Source organism: Mercurialis annua, linkage group LG3 (genome assembly GCF_937616625.2).
Source record: "Mercurialis annua linkage group LG3, ddMerAnnu1.2, whole genome shotgun sequence".
Taxonomy (NCBI): domain Eukaryota; kingdom Viridiplantae; phylum Streptophyta; class Magnoliopsida; order Malpighiales; family Euphorbiaceae; genus Mercurialis; species Mercurialis annua.
The window spans coordinates 68,115,694-68,127,448 of NC_065572.1; the positions used below are offsets into that span (position 1 = coordinate 68,115,694).

An 11,755-nucleotide genomic window follows, 5' to 3' on the forward strand; every position below is an offset into this window, starting at 1 on the left:
GAGCTTGCAGTGTTTCAACTTTGCAAATTTCCATCCAACGAGTGTTGAAAATGCAGCTTTTCGATGTCGATTTAAAAGTATTGTTTGGCCTAAAATAACAATTCAATTGGAGAAGCCTGAATCTCTCCCCCACAATTTCCACGCACACAAGAGACATACACGTTTGTTGTACTAAAACCTATGTTGCTTAACATGAACTTTTTTCTGTTTTATGTTGCTTCAGCGTATTTCATTGCATAAATGGTGGATGCTCAACATTGTAATGACTAGTTAGCACGCAATTTCATTAGTCAAAACTTTTGTATTCTATTTATGATTCTCTTAAGTGCATTGCCTAAAATAAAATAAATCGAATCCATATTAGACTCGAGATATCCTCTTCACCGCTCGCTATATATATGGAAGGTATCTCTATATCTCTCAACTTAGTTCGAATTAAAATAATTATATTTATTTAATCCATGTTTAGTTAGGAAATGTTATTTCATTTTTGAATGTTAATATAATTTTTGTTATTTTTGAAAATGCAAGTAACTAATCATATTATTATTATTATTATTATTATTATTATTATTATTCTAATGATTTAGGAACCATTGATCTGTAGTACGGAATTAGTTTGAAAATTCTTACTACAATTTTTTGTTAAAAATCCATGCATGGATACAGACAATAAACAGACCAGCCAAGTGAGTATTCTGCAGAATGTACGAATTATTACAGCTATAGAATCGAATATGTACTGCAGAGAAACATGTGATTTGATGACCCCATATGCTCTTTATATGGCGCATCAACTATTTTTTCACTAAACTGAAAAATTATGCTGTGATATATGGACCCTAACAACTGCTCTCAAAGTGAATTGTGTGACTAATAGAATAATAATATTGTATGATTTATGTCCCCGACAGCCTAATATCTTAAAAAAACTTCGGCCTTGCAGTCCCTTTTCGATCATACCCTGATGTTGAAAATTTGCCAATTTTACCTTAAACTGAAATTTACAGTTGAAATTGACTGCTACGACATTATATCACTAATTTTGATTGATTATTTAAAGGCAAGGTGAATTAACAAATCCACAACTATGATGAAATCGATAACTTCATCATGAATAAAAAATAATGACATTTTGGTTCAATAATTTTAAGTTTCGAATCAATTACATCTAAGCAACAAATGTCCATATTTAGAGAAATTATTCAGTTTCTTATAATAATATAAAATAAAATAAAAACAAAACAATTTGATAAACTATACGATATCGTTTATATCAATTAGACTCTTTATTTCTTTATTTGTCATTTTGATATAATTGACATAAATTATAAAATTATTGAATGAAACTGACAATTATTTTTTTCAGAATATATTTGTCAATTTACTATAATATAGGTACATTAATTCATTTAAATTAGGGCCTTGCAAGCAAATTTATTTTTGAAGAGTTTTTTCTTCTGTCATCATATCCTTCTTGAATACTTCTCACAAAATTTGTATTACTCTTCAATTGTATTTATGTGCAAGTGGTATCCCCTAGATTTTTTTCTAAAATGGAAATTTGTGTGAAGTTTTCTTCTTCCTTGATGATCAAGATTTGATCTCTACCATTATTTTTACCATTAATATTCATTCACAACTGTCCTACAAGAAGAAAAATATTTCTCAAAGATGTATACATTTGTAACCCTACTGTCATTCAGAATATGGACCGACATTATATTCATTTTATAAACTGAAAATTTACTCAAATATGTTTATTATACAATTTACAAAAAATAAAAATGAAAATTTAATAACTATAATTCATGCAAACTCGGATCTAGCAAGAAAAAGAAATATATATTAATTTTTATTTTAGATTTGATTTTCCCCAAAAGAAAAAGTTTTTGCTGACTCATTTCTTTTCTTTTTCTTCTGCTGTCTATTACTTTATCCATTTTCTTTCTTCACTTTATACTGCAAACGACAGTAACAGTAAATTCAAACAAATATTAAAATAATATAAAACCCATGATCGTCGGTGAAATATACCAGTGGGGATACGCGTCACCGCCGGGTGAATTAACTTTAAACACCCAACATAATAAATCCTGTGCTTCACGTTTTAGGAAAATTCTCTTGCCATGTCATTGCACCATCACCAATATGTAGAAGCCGCGTGTCCAGTCTGTTACTATTAACTTGGCGTGGAAGTATGTATGAGCTGTGACCAAGTTAGGTGACAGGCAAAAGTCAAAAGAAGTCAAAGTCTTGTTGTAGGACCCATATGAAGAGCAGCATCAACATTTTCATGCTTCAACTGAAAGCTCAAAAAGCTAACATCATCATTTCAAAAATCACAATTTCTTCATGATTTAACTGACCAATCTTTCCTATAATCATTTTAAAATATTTAACTATAATTGATTAGCGGGTCGTATAGAAACTCGAACCGAAAATATTTCACACTTCTCGTAAAATAATGAGAATACCGATCAGACCACATTTTCGTTAGTGAAATGAGGCTAATTAATTAAATGTAAGATTTTAATCAGTTTTTTTTGTTACCTTTATTCCTTCCTTCTTTAGCAGAAGCACACCATAAAACAACAACACATGATTCTTGAATTCCAAAAACTAATGAGGAAAAAGACAACACAATATCCAAAACTTAATCATATAAAAAAACTTAAAAAGACAACAAATGAAAAGCTGGTAATATTCCAAGGAAAAAAAAACTTGCAGGTTTTACAGAATTCTTTATTTGCATGCATATATAATAAGATTGTTTGAGAATAAAGAAAAAAAGAACCATAGTTTTAGTGTGACTGTGTCTGTCTGGTCTGTTTTCAAGATTTATTTTGGTTTCTTGATATTATAAGTGAAAAATAAAGAAGCTTACACTATACCCTTTAATCTTTTCTTGTTAATTTGTGTGTGTGATTTTTATATTTTATCATCCAAAGAATACAAACAAGCAAAGCATCTTGTACTAGGCTCTTTGCACACCACCACCCACATTTTCTTTGCTTTTCCTTGTAAGTTTCTTTTCCTTTTCTTGGAATTTAGATTTTTCTTTTCAAATATAATATGTTTTAATTTTCATTTCTTGCAATTAATGTGGTCAAATTTTACTTAAATCCTGTCTCTGTTTGTTGTGATGTTGATGTTTTGGTTATGTGTGTACCTATATAAGTATTTGGTATTGTTCTTTAAGTGATTCTCTTTAAAACTTCTGATATTTTTCTTAAATGTCTGAATTCAAGGGCAGCTTTGTGTTTAATGGAGGATTTGAACTTCAGGGTTCCATTTTAAATTTGTTTTTATATTGAAAGTTTAAATTTTTGGAAGCAAATTCTGTTTCTTGGACTATTTTTATGCCCATTGGTTTTATAAATTCAGCTTTAAGTTGATCCAAATTTATCTTTATTTTCTTCTTTCCTAGTGTTAATTGGAACACTAGATCATCAAAGGAATTAAGTGCATAATCAGAGAAGTGGAAAGGATTAAAAAATGAGTTTTATAACAGGATCTACAGCAGATACTTGGCATCCATCAATGACTGCTGATACAACAATGGCTAGATACTGGCTCAACTGGAGATTTTTTCTTTGTGCTATTTGGGTCATGATCTCAATGATTATTGCATCATTTCTTATATCGAAAAACGAAAGCTTTCGTAAAGCGGAACGAGATAATGGAGAGAATAAGCTAGAAGCTGTAGCGGATTTGTATGATGATGAGACTTGGAGACCATGTCTGAAAGGAATTCATCCTGCCTGGTTGCTGGTTTTCAGAGTTTTTGCTTTCTCAGTGCTTATGGTGCTGTTGATTATCTCTGTTCTTGTGGATGGAGGCAGCATTTTTTACTATTACACTCAGTAAGTTTTCATTTCCTTAATCCTGTTTCTGTGATTTTCAGACAGCAATTTTATATATTTCTTGTTTGAACATTAGATTTATCCGCAATGTTTCTTGGTTTTGAACAGGTGGACTTTCACTCTAGTCATAATTTACTTTGCGGTAAGTGTTATTATGCTTTCAAAATGCTTAGTGATCTTCAATGTAGGACGAAAAACAGAAACGCTGAAACCATAAATGCTGAAACAGAAATGGGGAAACCATACATTTTTGAGTTTCCGAAGTGTTTTCAGAAACAATACGTAGCACTCAATAAGTTTCCGTGCAACAAAGTTGACCTCTCAGTTTCATTTCATGTTTTTAAGCTACATGCCCGATAATTTGATTACCATTTGCAGCTTGGATCATTGTTCTCGATACGCGGATGTTACATTTATCATAAAAGGATCGGTGGAGATAGAGTTGATAATGTAGATGCAGATTCAGAGCAAGGAAATTGTGTTATTCCTGTCCCCGGAGAAAGTCCTGAAGCCTTTTCGATGAGAAAGAGAAATGCAATCTCCACTGAACAACTTGACATGCGGAAACCAGCGGGGAAATTGGTTTTTCTCTTTCAGATAATCTTTCAGGTACTTTTTTTCCTAGCTTTGCTCTTTTTGTTTAACTGTTAATACATCATTTATTAGATAACTAACTATTAGTATGAACAGATGAATGCAGGGGCTGTTATGCTGACAGATTGTGTATTTTGGTTTGTGATTGTTCCATTTCTTGCACTCAAAGATTACCACCTAACTGCTGTAAGTCTTGTAGGAATTCTCTATGAAACTTTATACTTTTAACCTATTTTTACAAAAAATATTTCGTTTTCCTGTTTCAATGTTTACCAGTTTCTTATGAAACTTTATATCTTTGTTCTTTAACATTGTGTAATTTCTTTTACATGACAGTTGGTAATAAGTATGCATTCGATTAATGCTGTTTTCTTATTCGGCGATACTGCCTTGAACAGCATGGTAAGCTGTTTTCAATTTCAGTCGCAGAAACATTTACATATCTTTCAGAATTTTGTTTCTAATTTTCAGGTTTTCTTTTCCAGTCCTTTCCCTGGTTTAGGATTGCATATTTCTTCGTATGGACAATAGTATATGTCCTGTTCCAGTGGATTCTCCATGTCTGTGTCAAAATCTGGTAAGATAATTTTCTCTTCTTTCTGTGATTAAGAAAAAAACCGATTTATCATTATTCTGCAACATAATTTTCGGTTTCTGCATCAACAGGTGGCCTTATCCATTCCTTGACTTATCATCTCCATATGCCCCTTTATGGTACAAACTCTTAACCACCATTGAAATTGCAGTATCATTTCAATTTAGCATTAATTTCTTAGCCTATATTGCACGAAAACATCAACTCTGAAAAGAAAAATGGCGAAACAATGTTTTTCAGATAAAAATAAAGTCTCGGAATTTAGAAGCATTTTGAGAAAAGGAGTCGCCAAGTTTCCGTGCAATATATCAAAGGGATACTAACTCACTTCTTTTGAACTTTTGAACTTGTAGGTACTTCATTGTAGCAGGGATGCATATAGCATGTTATGGTATTTTCAGTTTCTCTATAAAGCTGAAACACACTCTATTCACAAGATGGTTCCCTGACTCGTACCAGTGCCGAAGGTAGCTGGAGATTTAGAACTTAGATAGCAAACTATTTTTCGACTTCTCGAAGAAAACTCGAATTTTCAGCATATGAAGTTGCAGAAATAGAATACAGCAGAACAAAGGGCAAAAGCTTACAAGAGATAAACATCATTCTTTTCTTAGCTAAACTGATGAAAACAAAAAAATTCATTCAGTTTGCAGGTTTTTGGAAGATACACAAATGGTCAAACAGGAAGCAGCAATCTTAGGTTGTAATGTATACTAAAAATGTCATGGAAGCAGCATTGTAACAAAATAAACTGGAAAGAATTTATAGAAAAGTTTAATTGCTTCCAATTTGGTGCTTTTTTATTGCATAATTTTGGATACAAGATTGTTTTTTGAGTCCTTAAAAGTCCAACGGATGACGAGCAACTTATTTCTTTACATTCACCTCGTAAAGATGATAAATCTCATATTTAGATGTAGAGACTCGAATTTAAAACCTTCATAAAATAAGTATATTAATAATACTACAAATTGGTGAGACCGAAATACTACGTGAACTAAACTTCAAAGAATAATTCAACCACTCATCATCATCAAGTACAGACTACAACAATTAACTCGCAAATATCATGTAAGTCAAATGTGAATGAAAATTCATACCGGTACTACTTATTAATGGGGCCGAGATGCTATGTGAACTAAACTTCGTTCGTCCAACAATTCACCGTCAGAATCTCTCACTTCAACACAGACTATAGCAAAAGAAACGGGGAATCGAACCATGACCTAATTCGTGGTTCCCGCTTTGCACATTCTTTTTTCAAAAGAAAGAAATTGATTTTCTACACATCAACAGGCACCAAGTGATTGACAAGCAATGAATATTTTTCGAAATAGATTCTATTGCCACTTGAAACATGAAAATCAGAACATAATATGCTACTTTTAAGATGGTGGATGATATGGCAAAAAGAATAGCGTAACATTATTAATCATTACTATGTAAAGGCATATTCACATTTGGAAAGTATAGCCATCCAATTACATACTTGTGGCTAATTAATCCATAAAAAAAGGACGAGGTTAAAGACGACGAATAATAACATTATTTCACTTTTACAAAATCTGATTCAGGAAAAGCATCACATTTAACTTCTTTTGAATTATCATCACCGACTGCTTTTTTTTTTTTCTATCTTCTCAGATTGTTATTTCCTTTATTCTGAGTTCGTTAACTGTTCTGATGTTCCTTCAGGACCCATCAGCCGCAAAAAGAAAAAACAGTTGCCTATTTGCTTAATTAAATTAAGCAATTCTTTAGCCGAATCGACCACTTGCTCACCTCTGTAAAGGAAACATGACGGTAAAATTCATTAATGAGCTAAAACAACAAAGATTATTAATGTCATTAAATCATTTATCTACAAATAATACACCACCAAAAAATGGGGTGGTAAAAGAAAAAAAATAATTAACTAAGCCTCAAAACTCATTGCTACAATGGCGTAGGCACCTAAAGGTGACCGGGTACAAACATCAAGATAATATACAAATGGCACATTACAACACAGGCGATCAAAGTGTAGTATTTGGCATAGAACCCATCAAAATAACAGTGTCCCCGTCCTTATTATCATTTATTTTGTCCGACTTTACTCTTGAAAATAGTCCAGAGATCAATCCCATAGACAGAACAGAGCTCGAGCTTCTTCCCAACAACTCACTAGCCTTACGGCTCAGGGTTTTAGTGGCTCCCGTGGTATTGTCTTCTCCAATGACTGACCCACACGAGCAGTGTGTGAGCTTTTTAAAACAAGACTTGTGGAATACAGATCCACAAGACGTACACTTTTCAATCTCACCTTCCTGTTTGAGTTTTGTTTTCGATTAGTAAATAAAATTTCAAGATAAATGTATATATGTAATGGATGGTTGGCTGGATTCATATTTTGTAAGTTCGGTTGGCCAATGTCAGGTTGACATTGTCAAGACTCGAGTATAGCAATTACTAAGGACTCTTCAAATGATCATGCAGCTGTAATAAATTAGAATGCCAACCTGAAAGGGGAAAATGAGCGAAGATGGATCATCACAAGCTTGTCGGGCATTGCAGGGAATTCCAACATCACAGCATACCAGGCATTGATCGGTTATATGCTCCATAATTTTTCTTGATACAGTCTCCACCTTCACAGGCAGTGCTACAATAAAAAAAAGAAAGGTGGTGTTACATATACATATATAGCGAACTCAGATGCATGCAACTTCATATACTGGGATAATATTTAGATTGCCATTAGATATTAACCTGCAAAAGGTCCCTTTGAGAGATCAATAAGATCTTTAAGTGCAAAAAAGTCATTGCTCTGAAGGAGATATCTACGAGAGCCAAGTCCTTTGTTGATGGTCCTGCGGAATGGGCAGCGGATATAGGAAAGCATAGCTCCTATCTTTTTCCTGACACTCATGATGTGGTGAAGAGCTGGGACCTTTGAGAATAGGAAAGGATTAACTGCACTAACGCAAAGCATTGGCTGGAAACACAGAAAAGATTAACATGTCACATAACTTCATAAAAACCACAGATGAATCCTAAATTTAATAACAGTTATAGTATAAAAAGATACACAATCTAAAACGTATGAATACGCCAATCACATTATCGCAGAAGTAAACACATTAATATATGAGATTTAACTTCCCTGTACACAGCCATATTACAAATATCCACGTACATTACCCTTCTATCGCCACAAATGTCACTACAAGTGTAATGAATTGGAATGATTAACTAAAACAGTGATTTAATGAACAATTTATTTAAATTGACTGTAGAATAACCAACTATGAGTCAGACTGAGTGCGGGAATAACTACTTCATAACTCTACTGTATGTACTCATTTGTTTGTGCAATCTGAATGATCAAGAACAGAAAAGAAGTCGGTTGCTAATGTACCTGCTCGTGTATGGAATCTAGGTATGACTTGGCCAATTGAGAGACTGGATATGGAGTAAAATCCCAATAATGCAGAACTCTTGCTGGCAAAACTGCACTTTCATTTGTATGGCATGAAGAACAGAACAACTGACCAGTGTATTCGCAAAGTCGAGGCTTTCCCCATCCTAGTGCTTGTACAAAGTCTTGCATTAGTGTCATCCCATCATCAAAATGCTTGTGGCATCCAGCACAGATATAATGTTGTGCTTCTAGCAATTGTTTCATAGATTTGTAAGGCCTATTTTCAACAATAAGTGATATTGTCTTTCCCATAGAGGAGATATTTGCTGGTTCAGGTTCTCTATTAGAGAATACAGACCAAGGCACTTGTTTTTGGGATGCAGGGGAACTAGGAACTGAATCTTGAGGACATAAAAACCAAAACAATGCACTCGGGGGACTTGAAAAATAGCCGGAGTGGATAATAGAATGCAAGCAGTCCTGAATAAGAACACTTCTTTCAGACACAACATCTGGAGATGCATTCCCGAATATTTTTCTCGATTCCTTTTCCACAGAGGACCATGGATGAGGAAAGGTCCAACCCTGGTCAGCGAACAATAATTTCAGCCGGCGATAGAGTGTAAAGAAATCACGATACCTACGCTCAACCTCCCATTGATCCTTGCCACTCCAAATTCTTATTCTATACACGGTATATTCCTTTACTCCAACCAATCTTTCACTGAGTGAAATCTCTCCTTTCTTCTGCTTGGCACCCACTACTTCAATCCCATCTATTCTTAGCGGCTGTGAGATTAATGAGAAAGTATCGTCTGCACCAGAAGTGGAAGCAGAGGAGCCACCATCTCTTAAAGGCGATGATAGATGTTTTTGAGACATGCGATTAACCTGAGGGAACCTAGCACCTGGAGATTCACTTGAATCAAGTAAAATTTCTTCCATTTCATTGACAATCTCATCATAAAAATCACCGAGCTCAACTTTCTCTGCCTGACAAAAGAGGTGGATTGCAGAAACTTAGTATGGGACCAAAAGCCACAGAACAATTAAATGCCATTTGAGAAAGCTAAAAGATACACAATCAGATTTGCAGAAAGAAAAAAGATCGCCACTGAGGTCTGGTACATTGTTACTTCAAAAGCTCAGTTGGCCACTTTTGGAAACAATTCATTTGACTACAATACAGTTTGGTGTCTAGTTATGCCTAATTTACCATAGAGATTTCAGATGTCCAGGATGGATAAGTTTAGTTCAAACAAGAAATAAAAGTTAACATGCTAGAGAGAAAAAAAATCAATAGTTTCTTATAGTCTATCAATAGAATGACACTTGGCTTGAGGCATTACCCTACACGGCTCACAGGTCTTCCTGGTGGGTAGTTTTCTGGAGTTAACCTATGTATTTGCATGCCAAATTATCCCGAACTCGTAGAATAAGCACTGTTATTTGAGGAATTAAGGAAGAAAGCAAGTGCACAAACCCTAAGAAGTGACTACATAGCTACTAAAAGAAACTGACCTTAATTGGTGCAGGCCTGTCTTCAAAAAGAGCATTAGAAGTACGGGTATTATTTTTTAACATTTTGCTCCTGTGAGGTTCAAGCAACAACTGAGTTGAATTAACTTTTAGTTCTACTTCTAAATTCCCAGTCTCTTGGTTTTGAACAATTTTGCTGTCATCAGCACGAATGCTTTGCTCTGTTTTCATACAGAGAGACTCCCTTTCCATACTGTAATCTAAGATGTTTGATTCTGAACCCATTAAATTTCTTTCTACACAAGGATCTGGCGCCATCTGAAAGAAATCACTATCAGAACAAGTCTTAGAATGATCAGTAGTGTCATTAGCTTCTTGAACTATATTGCAGGTAACAGAAATGTTTCTTACATCTTCTTGCTCTAATCTACATAAACTTGGCATGTGATGTGATGTGGTTGAGATACTTCCGCTATCATTAGCCAATTGCTGAATTCCTCGAAGTGGACATTTCTCAGCTTCAGGGAGATCTCTCACTTTTTCTGCTTGCTTCACTTCAGAATTCTGAGAACTACTATGAAAAGTATTATTGGATTCTCCCACCAAATCGTTGCCATCAACCTGCATGACGCAAGCAGGTTCTAAAATGACGTTATCAACAACAGGTAAACCTAAAGATGCTGTGGCTGTGGAATTAAAATGGTGCGTTTCAGTTTCAGGCTCATTAGCCAAAGTCAAAGAAGCAAGAGTACCACCCACTGTTTCCTGCTCAAAATCATCCCAATCATCCAAACCAAACGCTACAGACGAATTAACAAGCAACGGATTCTCATTCACGGCCCTAACTTTTTCTTCTAAGCCATATATCAAAGTCCTGTGAGCATCCAAACTATTCCTAGTCCCATCATCAGAATCACAGCCGTACATAGAATCATCCTCCTCCTCGTCATCATCATTATCATACCTAGACGACATTTCATCATCCTCTCTCCCATCGAAATCCGAAAACAAATTTGAATCATCTAAGTCTCTAACACCCTCTTGCCTGTAGCTACCATTAGCAATCTCATCATGATAACTAGAAATTTTCTTCTCCAAATTTAATAACTTCCCTCCCAAAGTAAAATTATCTAAACTTTTCAAAGACCCAAACTCAGTTTCTATACGATCATTTAAAGCTCCTAAAGAAGTACTGCAAAAGCTGGGCGTACCCATAATTGAATTTGCACTACAATACCTCTCAAACTCCGATTCCTCGCCGCAAGAGGAGTACCGCGATAAAGATCCCGGCGATGCATGATCCCCACCGCCTCCGCTGGTGTTCTTTAGATCGAACGGGTCGGGAGAGGCGGGGCCCTTCCCATTTATCATCTATTTGATTTTTGTTATTGGGAAAAAATGAAAAAAAACAATCGCAACTTTGTTTAAGAATTGTATATTTAAGTGAAAGATTGAATATTTTACTTTTTCAATTGAAGTTAATCAGAGTTGCAATTACGTCCCATTCTTTGTTTACAATCACACAACAACCAGAAGAAAGAAAAACAGTAGTAATAAAATGAGCCCTCAAATATATTATAATTTACATTTTGATACTCTTTATTTGAAATTTAATATAAATAGTCCTTCAATTTCAATTATATACACGAGAAAAATTATTGCACACAACCGTTGTGCCATGTCATTCGTGCAACAAACCAATTGTGCGTTAGTCATGTGGAAAATTGAATGACAAAAAAAATAAGTAATAATAAAAAGATTTTCTATCGAAAAAATGCTCATTGACTTGATGTAAAAATGACGTGGCGCAACGGTTGCATG

At 34.4% G+C, this 11,755-nt stretch overlaps 2 protein-coding genes across 7 annotated transcripts; one reads left to right on the forward strand and one right to left on the reverse strand.

Annotated features, from left to right (window-relative positions):
• Positions 1-297: 297 nt before the first annotated feature.
• LOC126674658 (uncharacterized) lies at positions 298-5,843 on the forward strand. 4 transcript variants are annotated; one of them, XM_050369138.1, is made up of 9 exons: positions 298-405; positions 3,431-3,866; positions 3,975-4,008; positions 4,245-4,475; positions 4,557-4,646; positions 4,797-4,862; positions 4,946-5,037; positions 5,127-5,174; positions 5,409-5,843. In XM_050369138.1, exons 2-9 carry the CDS (start codon positions 3,499-3,501, stop codon positions 5,524-5,526), a joined length of 1,047 nt encoding a protein of 348 aa, XP_050225095.1. In that variant the 5' UTR covers positions 298-405; positions 3,431-3,498; the 3' UTR covers positions 5,527-5,843. The 4 variants fall into 4 exon arrangements, with proteins under 4 accessions (XP_050225095.1, XP_050225097.1, XP_050225098.1 ...); XM_050369140.2 differs by having other exon boundaries at positions 299-405; positions 3,515-3,866; XM_050369141.1 differs by lacking the exon at positions 298-405 and adding an exon at positions 2,946-3,023 and having other exon boundaries at positions 3,515-3,866.
• Positions 5,844-6,842: 999 nt separating this feature from the next.
• LOC126673736 (uncharacterized) lies at positions 6,843-11,472 on the reverse strand. 3 transcript variants are annotated; one of them, XM_050367983.2, is made up of 6 exons: positions 10,346-11,468; positions 9,977-10,252; positions 8,453-9,448; positions 7,804-8,029; positions 7,554-7,696; positions 6,843-7,361 (listed from the first exon to the last, which is right to left on the reverse strand). In XM_050367983.2, the coding sequence occupies exons 1-6, from the start codon at positions 11,303-11,305 to the stop codon at positions 7,071-7,073; spliced, it is 2,892 nt and encodes a 963-aa protein (XP_050223940.1). In that variant the 5' UTR covers positions 11,306-11,468; the 3' UTR covers positions 6,843-7,070. The 3 variants fall into 3 exon arrangements, with proteins under 3 accessions (XP_050223940.1, XP_050223939.1, XP_050223941.1); XM_050367982.2 differs by having other exon boundaries at positions 9,977-11,468; XM_050367984.2 differs by lacking the exons at positions 6,843-7,361; positions 7,554-7,696; positions 7,804-8,029 and adding an exon at positions 8,055-8,257 and having other exon boundaries at positions 9,977-11,472.
• Positions 11,473-11,755: the final 283 nt, after the last annotated feature.

Bases quoted from the DNA above. Each gene is read 5' to 3' on its own strand.
- LOC126674658 (XM_050369138.1), top strand. From the start codon at position 3,499: ATGAGTTTTATAACAGGATCTACAGCAGATACTTGGCATCCATCAATG. The intron at 4,647-4,796 runs GTAAGTCTTGTA...TTTACATGACAG, and splicing joins AAGATTACCACCTAACTGCT to TTGGTAATAAGTATGCATTC. The intron at 5,038-5,126 runs GTAAGATAATTT...CTGCATCAACAG, and splicing joins CATGTCTGTGTCAAAATCTG to GTGGCCTTATCCATTCCTTG.
- LOC126673736 (XM_050367982.2), bottom strand. From the start codon at position 11,305: ATGATAAATGGGAAGGGCCCCGCCTCTCCCGACCCGTTCGATCTAAAG. The intron at 9,449-9,976 runs GTCAGTTTCTTT...CTCTTTTGTCAG, and splicing joins ACAGGCCTGCACCAATTAAG to GCAGAGAAAGTTGAGCTCGG. The intron at 7,362-7,553 runs GTTGGCATTCTA...AAACTCAAACAG, and splicing joins CGCTCATTTTCCCCTTTCAG to GAAGGTGAGATTGAAAAGTG.